We start from the raw sequence: 9,294 nt of genomic DNA on the forward strand, positions 1-9,294 counted from the left end.
TTGATAATCTAAAGGCAATATCTTGTGTTAAAAGTTACAGTACTTGTTAAAGAGTTATTGTACATGATCGATTGAAAGGGCTAAATAACGCCCCACAAATTCTCATCCATTCTGCTAGACACTTTTGAATGTAGAACTACTTAAATACTAAAAAATGACTACCTAATCTACACAACTCAGTATCATGCTGCTTATGGGCTCAGATTGCCTAAGGAAGAGGACCAGGTGGTAACTTCCTCTGAGGCACATAACAAAATTTATAGTCCTATTATCTATCATACATATGTGGCTTCCTTGATAGAAAAACTACCATGCTTACAAAAGGCAGATGGAGAGGCTTCACTAATCACCATTGCCTTCATGTTTAGATGTATGTGGACCGTCATCAAAACCTGAACTGGGAGCAAGCTCATTCAGATCAAGGAAACGTCTCTTCGACATGCCCTCAACTTCCTCTTGGCCTGGCGGACTACTTGAGTTTTCAGGATGCTGGTTCTGGTCTTGGTATTGATTTCGCTGATTCTCTCCTGCAGGCTCTTCATTTTCTCCTGTTGCAGGCTCTTCATTTTCTCCTGTTGCAGGCTCTTCGGTTTTTGCTGCTACAGGATATTCATTTTCTCCTGCGGCATGATCTTTGTTTTCTGCTGCTCCAGGATCTTCATTTTCTCCTGCTGCAGGATATTCGTTTTCTGCTGCTGCAGGATTAGTGGCAGGCTCATCGACTTTGAATTCCCCATCATCATCATTACCATCTGATTCTTCACTTTCCACCATGAACTCCCCATTCTCACTATGATCTGAGCATTTATCCGATGCATTAGACTTGTCAGGTTTGATAAACTCTGTGTCTGACTCAGACATCTCATATTGTCGATAATTTATACGGTTCCTAGTTGCCCTCTTACTGCGCCTAAGACCTGAATGAATCTCACCCATAGACCTCAGTTTAGTTTCCCTCCTAGTACGGCCTGGCAATTGCTTGACTTTACGAGGCTGGGGTTTGTCACTATCCTCACTGATACTCATGGAATCTTCTTCCTCTTCCTCTTCAACATTGTCTTCATCCCAATGATATTCTTCATCCCCTTCAGATGCAGAGCTACTAGAGAACTTCCTTCGCTGCTTACGTTTCCGGAGATACTCTTCATCATATACGGCTTCTCCAACAATATCATCATCGCTGTCAAAGTCTACATCATTATCTGATACCACCTCGATAAACTCGTTCTCAGAGTAACGCCTGGGCCTCTGCCTTTGTCGGTTGCTGATGTGGAATCAAGATGAACAATGAAAATTGGATAATACATAGATTAATTTGAGGGGAAAGTGTTTTCTTTTCTTTTTTCTTAGCAGATAAAAGTGGAGATGGAGGGGAAGAACTACAAACCTTCTGTCCAACATATCCCTTTCATGCTCTTCTTCTTCATCATCAAAGTCAGGTGATTTTGGAGATGGCATACTGAACTGATGTTGAGAGGCATATGAAGGACCACTTAATTTTCCATTAGTAAGAGCATCAGGTTTTACTCCTGCTTCTCTCGTCCTGGGTATAGGTTCCGGAGATGGTTGCTTTTTCCTGACAAAGGAAGAAATAGATGTGTTGTATAAGTACACAGGACAAATAAATGAGCAAGTATCAAGCTTGATAGCTTAGGTAACGTCATTGGGTCTTTAAATAACTCACATTGTAAAAATCATACAAGTTTACATATTTCAAAAATTTCATTTTAAAAATGAGACATTAGACATAACTAAATACCAATTTTATGATTAATATTGGAATTATAATTTTATAAGAAAATAAGCGAAAGAAAGATTGTTAAAACTCGAAATATATGAATCAATTGTGTTAGACCATACTTTAATCGTGATATATTATTCTTCCTTGACAAAATATAACTAATTAATGGTAAATATATTAACTTAGCTTAACAAAATAAATATATTGCACAAAATAAGGAAGCTAACTCATGTATCCAACAAAACCGATCAAAATTGTACGTTTGCAAAGGTAAAAACTAAGTGTAATTTTAACTCCAAACTAGCCAGAAAGTATAGAAAAATATCAAAAACAGATTTTTATAAAGGATTAGGAAGACAGAAAGATGAATAACATACTTGGTTATCTTGATTGCCTCATTGATAGACCGATCATAATCATCTGCAATAACAATGAATCAAAGTTAGATTAGTGTAAAGTCAGTGCATAATGATACCCAGGAAACATAAAATTAGGTAATGCAGGTGAATTTAGATCCTTTAAAGTGAAGTAAGTTGATAAAGTGACAAAGTGAGGAATTAATCACTATTGAATTTGTAACTTCCATGAGATGTGTACCCCACTATCTTAATTAATTAACTCTTCACTTTAACACTTTACTAACTTCCTCACTTTAGAGGATCTTGATCCAGTTCAAGTGAGAAACTAGATCATACTACTTATACAAAATCCCAGGGTATATAAAATTGCTTTTCCAAGCATAACAAAATTGTGAACAACATAATCAAGGCAGGGTGCTTCTATAAAGAAGAGCTTGGTAATACAACTTTCGTAAGAAAGTGTGGTCATGTGTAAACTAACAAGGCTAACAGAAGTATATAAGAAATATTCGACAACACATTTACCAGATTGATTTATTAATCATTCAATGATCCTAAAACCACCAAGCAACAGAAAGCACCAGTTTAATATACCAAGATATTGCACATTATCCCAATCATATATTAGCATCATAGAGTATCTAGACTAGATATCTAGAAGAAATGTAAGAATAACTTGTATTTCTTTTTTGCTTCTTGATTTGCGACTCTAACTAAGATTAGGAGTCTAGTATTAGTTTTTTGGGATTAAAGAAATATAAATATGAAAACAATGATACAAGAAATTGGGAGAAGTGATCCTCCTTACAAAAGAAAAAACAAACAAAAGAGAAAAGGATCAATGAAGTATATCCTTCCAATCTCTCAACATGATTGAGGGAAAAAACTACAAAAAAAAAAAATCCTTTAAATAGGAGTCACATATTTTCCCCCCATAAAAAGAGACAGTGACACAAGAAGCTGAGGACAAAAGATCCTTCTCACGAGCAAAAATAAAAAAATAAAAAAAAAATTCAAGGATGCATGTAGTTACCAAGGAAAAAGCTTATTATTTACTACTAAAACCAGACATTTCTCACGAAGAATATAGACATTATTTTCCACATATGAGTTCTATCTCCAAAACCAGACAGTTGCAGTGCATGCCAAAAATAACAGGAGGGTGACAAGGACAACTCCAGTTGTTAAATCAAATGCAAATCATGTATTGCGGGCAACAACTACAAACAGAATGAAAAAAGATGGCTCCATGGTTAAAGTTCCTTGAACTTGCCCTTACCAAAAGTGTAAGTAACAGGTTTCCTATCACGAAGTGAACGACCCGTGGCAAGCCCATCAACACCCAAGAAATTATCAAGAAGAAGGGCTTCTCTGTGTTGCTTTTTCATCAACCTTTCCTTTTTCTGCACAAATATAGTGTCAATTAAGAATAACACAAGATTCTTCACAAATCAAGATTTTTTTATAAAAAAAGGGAAAGAACATGATTTCAAGTTCAGTTGAGAATCCTATCTTCTCAATTTTATTAACCCTCCGTTCTGTTTTTACTGGAGAAAAGTTTCTCCTATGCAACCAGATGCATAAATTCAAATAAGCTATTGCTCAAATGAAAAAATAAAGTAGTTGCAACACAATGGAAAACAAAACTCTTTGTTTCATTGTTTCCCTTGAAAATGGAAAAAGAAAAATAAGGGTGATTCATATCATCAGAAAATAAACAAATGCCCACATTATGAGAAATCAACAAAAATCACATTGACCTAGAAATTAGATTTTTGAGTATCAATGAACAGGAACATTTAACCACATTAAACATCTGATCAAAAAATAATTGTTACAGCTAATTTTGACCAGTTTTATAGGCGCAAGTCATTAGCGAAGACTGGAGTCTGGCTAATACTAAACTAATCATTGGCATTTGAAAAAGAAAAATAAAATACAATAAATTAAGAAAAGGGCTTAATGCACATCACTAGGTCAGAGGTACGGTTTTTGGGTTATACAAATTCCATTAATTTGTAATCAATTGTTCTAATAATAGAAAAGAAGATAAAATCTTTTGCAGTAATGTACAAGTCACTTTCACTTGGTCTACCATGAAGACAAGAAAAGCCAAAAATTCACAAAATGCTTTATCATCTCTTCATTTTAAGAGAAAATTGTGCTCATAGCATCTCTGGTTCTATTTTCTAACTCATTTCTCTCGCACACAAGTATTGAACAGCATAAATTTTTCAGTATCCCATTTTCCCCCCTTTTTTTCCTATTACTTGTCCATATCTCTTCTACACAATGTTTCAACATCCTTGAAGTTTACTTCCATCCACTTCAATAAACTTCTCTTTAGCTCTTAATGGTTTGTTTATAGAGATGATTTATGAGAAAACACCATGATGATTAAAGTTCAACAATGCAACAAACCACACCTAGTGGATACATAATGGTTTCAATGGATAGCATACAGTGATAAAGATTTCTTACCGCAGTATTCTATCACTAGTTAACTCAAGTTTTACTCAACAGTTGGATGTTTCAATTTGCTTTACCCATCTGAAACGGTGATAATGGAATGAAACATTACAAATATATATAACATTTGTAATCACATCAGGTGATTTAAACTATTGTAGTTTTTTTTTTCTCCCTTTTAATCTTTGTTATAGTTGTAATCTGATAAGCAAAACTTTAAGCTACTGAGGTTACTCCATATGCTGAGGATCTCTTGTACTCCCATCTTGTAAATTTCTATCTTCTACTGAATAAGATTCTTCTTTTATTTTTTTATTTTTTTAAAAAGAAGTTTCTGTTTTCATAACCATACTTCATCTGGATTTGCTATTAAATTACAGTCAATCAGAAGTTTACCCGTACATTATAAATCAAGTCATGTTTCTAAGTGCATATAATAAGTCAACAAATCAGGATAAATTTGTGATTCCAGTACAAAAGCACCATTATTAATGTACTAATTTATGTATCAAGCTAACCATGACCTAGCCCATGAACCTAACACTGAAGTCCAATTCAAGCAAAACACTCAAGAATTGTTTAAAAATTTAAAACATTCAAACAGAATATAGTTAGACAAGCCTCAGTAACTTACAGAAACATCTTGAAACTCGTCAAAATTGGTAGCAATTGCTTCCCACTGGTATGATGTGTTAGAAAGAACCCGGGAACCTCTTGGTTTCCCTTTCCTCTCTTGAACCACTTCAGTTTTCCTTATTTCCCTATATAACCTATGTCCAATAATTGGGTCATCTTCATACCTACACTAATTAAATTCCAAATGAATAAAAGCATGAAGAGACATGAATGTGCAACAACAGTCCTAATAACATTCAAATTTTGAAAAGTTCTAATTGAAAGAAACTATTCATCACCAATAAGAAATTCCATGCGAATCACCACCAATACGCTCCTTTCGGAATGTGGAAAGTTGAACTCCATGTTTGAGTGAGTTGTCAATGTAATTTCGGATATCTTCTTGCTGCAAAATATTAGCAAAACCTATCATTGTAAGCCCAGTAGTATATCTGCTTCCCCCTATCCCCAGCCTCCTCAAACTTCCCAAAGTGTGTAATTAGAGAGTAAAAAGTCCCAAGTCGATACAAAAGCCATTAGCCTGAAGATAGCATGACCATGCATCTATGTGAATTGTATTACATATGATTATAAAGGCTGATTATCACACCCTTATTAGTTACACACAAAAGCAGAAAGTAGCACTTCATATGAAAGATAGTAGGAGCAGGACAAATAAAACAAAAGGGGGAGGTAGGTTGCATCAAAACAAAGCAACAATGATTATAAAAGGGTAAATTTTCAGACATAGATAAAATAAAAGGGGGAGGTAGGTTGCATCAAAACAAAGCAACAATTATTATAAAAGGGTAAATTTTCAGACATAGATTATACAGCGTTAATTCAATGAACAGCGTGAATGAACTTAGCATAATTTTCCAACAAGAGCCAAGCTAACATCAAGCAGAGTGATCACATCCTACTATTCTGAAATTCACCCATTTAAGTGAAAGAGGTATAACAAGTATAAACACGTAAAGCTCTAATTAGTAATTATACCTCAACGCGGATATCACATAATGCCTTTAAAATGACTACACGGACCCCTGGATCGAGTGATCTGTATGCTTCAACCTCCGCCCTGTCATGTTAACAACTTAACATAAGCTGAGACTTTGCAAGTGCACAAAGCTTAACAAGTAACAACATGGCATTTTGGAAATTGAACGGCAAGATGAATGTTTACCCATGTGAAGCAACAATTGGAAGATCCCCATCAGCAACCTGCATTTGATTTTCATCCTCATATTAGCTAGAGAAACAACAAAATATACATTATTCTCAAATATCAGCTTAAAGTTCCCCATTACCCAATGCCACCAATCTCTCAATTTTCTGCACAATACAGTTATCCAAGTATCACGTGTGAGCGCCATTCGTGTAATGGGAGGGATTGCCTATCAAAAGATTCAGTCAAGTGATTATTAGACAGGTAGCAGTTTCACAAGTATGTTATGTAAGAAAGGAAACTTTTGATTTCCTCAGAAAAAGACACTGACAGATGAGTGCCTATTACTGTCTGGCCAAAAGAGACAATGTCAAATACCAGTTACAGGACCTTCGACTGGAAGATACCTTACATTAAACTACTATGACTTTCTGTAACAGTCTCAATCATAAAAAGTAATGTATGGCTGCTGTTATTTTATAGTTAACCCAATGAAAAACATTAATAAGTTCAATTATTACCATAATTTTGATTGGCTCCTCTCTGAACATGACACAATAGATCACAGACCTGTGAAGAGTTTAGATTTTACACTGGCATAGATGTTGACAGAGCCCGGAGTTCATTGCACAACAGCGGAGTTAAAGTACAAAACTTCAAATACCATTACAATATCTGAGAATGTAAGGAAGCTAACATTAAACAGCCTTAATTTTCTCACACTGTCCACTCTCTATCTACCATATACACCTACCCACCAAGTACAAGATGAATGAAAATTGACATTATTGCATTGCTCAATCAAAATGCTAAATTTAGAATCTTACTTAGACAACTTCGAACACTATCACCAGTATCACCAGTTGAGGGACTTGGTCTATGACATGGTTTATGAAAGAATGCAATGCTGCCATTTGGGGAATCTACACAAGCTACTGAATGGCGGTGGTTGTTCTTGTTCTCAAGTACAATCACTGTTTTAATTAATTCATTTAATGTTAGATCAAGGACTCAATTAATATCCTGCCTCTATTCTCCTGAAGCACCGGAATTTCATAAAAGAGCTAAATCCTCACATTTTGTCGAATAGTTTTCCTACAATATTTGAATCTGGCAGGAACCTGTACTTCAAGTTAGAAATCTCTAAGCAGAATTTGGTACAATGACCTTATTTGAGATTTCTTGAACGTTAGTTTTTGCCTATACTAATTTATTTGAGGCCACACCTAGCCAGTTGAATGATGACCAATCCCAAGGGTTGGGTAGTGACTCAGTCCTCAAGTTTATCATATGAACATGACCCATTCATTTGGAAAAACTTAGATAAGCTCCCTTCTTTGTAGTCAACACACTTTCAAAACATATGACTAAAATTACGCTTATACTAAACAACAAATTTCTATCAGTTCACTCTGTTTCCATTCCTACGTCACGCATCCTACAACCATATGCCAAAATATTTCTCAACAAAACTAGCATATAACAATGATTCTCAATCCAACTTAAAACTCATAGCTATAAGCATTGCATAAATAATTAACTTCAACAAATGATAAACAAACATATAGCAGAAGACAAACACATCAACGAAATGCTCCACATACCTAACAAACACAGGAAAGAAAGGATATGACCTAAATTAACAGAAGAAAAGCGCAATGCAATACACAGGAATAAAATGTGTTAACCCACATTCTAAGAGAAACCGGAAAAGAAAAAAAAAAAAGGTCCCAACCTTTAGCAAAGGCATGTGTATATAAGCTAATGTGTCATTTGGGGTAAGAAGTGCTGTCTCAAACTCTTCAGCTGAGAATTCTACTTGTATATTCAAAAGAGGCCTAAACAGCTGCAACACCAAAACCAACGCCACATTAACCTCCAATAGCTTTTTTTGAAAACTATTATATAAAATGAAAAACCTTTGAAAGCCAAACCAATTATAAAACCAAATCTAACAACAAAGCTGAAATCTTTTCAAAGCTCACATTCAAAAAATTGAGGGCGGAAGCTAACTCCCACATCGACCGGAGGTGAAAGCGGGGCAACTGCGACGACGTGGGCGGTTCCACCAACGGCGTCACGATCTTGCTGCATTGCTGCTGCTGCGACTGCGAAGGCGACGACGGCGACGGCAACTCGTCCCGCCGGCTCTGCTCCTTCTTCGCGGCCTTTTTCCGCCGCTCTATTGCCGGCTGCGACGCCGCTTGGATTCGTGCAGCGGCGCGAATGGTGCAGGCTCGAGACGGCCGGTTGCTACGATTAATGACTGGAGCCAGAGCCGGAGGAGGAGGTTCGTCAGCGGCGGTGGTTGTAGCGGTGGTGGTGGTGGTTTCCGTGTCCTTTTGAGAATCCGGTTCCGGCGAGTGAGGGTTGGAGGGTTCGTTGGCGGGAAGAGGAGATCCCTGAGACATGGTTTGTGAGAGAAAGAAAGAGATCAAAAAGGGTTTTAGGGTTTGTATCGTGGGATTACATGTAGAGGATCATATGATATGTTAGCATTGAAGAGAAGAAAATCAAAGTGAAGGGATTGTGGCAAGAGAAGGAGAGGGTGGAAGAAAGGGCCTTGTCATTTTTTTTTTTAATTAGAGAGAGATAAACAATAAAATGCAAATTAATTGTTTAAAAAAATAATTAAGAAAAACAATGCACTCTGTTTTTTAGGGGGTACAACCGTACAAGCTCTCTAATATAACTGCTATGTGCCTATATCCTAATGGAGTTACTGCCCATGCAGAAACACTTGGAGATAGTGTTGGGAGAGAGAGATCCGGTACCATAGATTAGAGTCGAAGAGGAGACAAAAATACCTTGTAATTTGGGTGAAAGAGGATAGAGTTAGACTTTTACTTTGTGTTCTTTGGTAAAATTGATTTATATTTTAAATTTATTTTAAAAGAAAATCTCTCTTGGAAAGGTTGGTTGGTACTTGGTAGGCGTTGTTT

The 9,294-nt window shown here is 36.1% G+C and overlaps 1 protein-coding gene across 1 annotated transcript; it reads right to left on the reverse strand.

The window, feature by feature from the left end:
• Positions 1 to 9,016, reverse strand: LOC107491351 (DDT domain-containing protein DDR4). Its single transcript, XM_052262332.1, is given in 12 exon segments — positions 1 to 1,264; positions 1,388 to 1,576; positions 2,119 to 2,161; positions 3,380 to 3,559; positions 3,634 to 3,664; positions 5,204 to 5,369; positions 5,484 to 5,590; positions 6,184 to 6,265; positions 6,371 to 6,408; positions 6,495 to 6,581; positions 8,088 to 8,198; positions 8,338 to 9,016. Coding segments are annotated over 12 exon segments (2,382 nt in total). The 5' UTR covers positions 8,764 to 9,016; the 3' UTR covers positions 1 to 342.
• Positions 9,017 to 9,294: the final 278 nt, after the last annotated feature.

The sequence above is a fragment of the Arachis duranensis genome, chromosome 5, assembly GCF_000817695.3.
Source record: "Arachis duranensis cultivar V14167 chromosome 5, aradu.V14167.gnm2.J7QH, whole genome shotgun sequence".
In the NCBI taxonomy this organism is placed as follows: Eukaryota; Viridiplantae; Streptophyta; class Magnoliopsida; order Fabales; family Fabaceae; genus Arachis; species Arachis duranensis.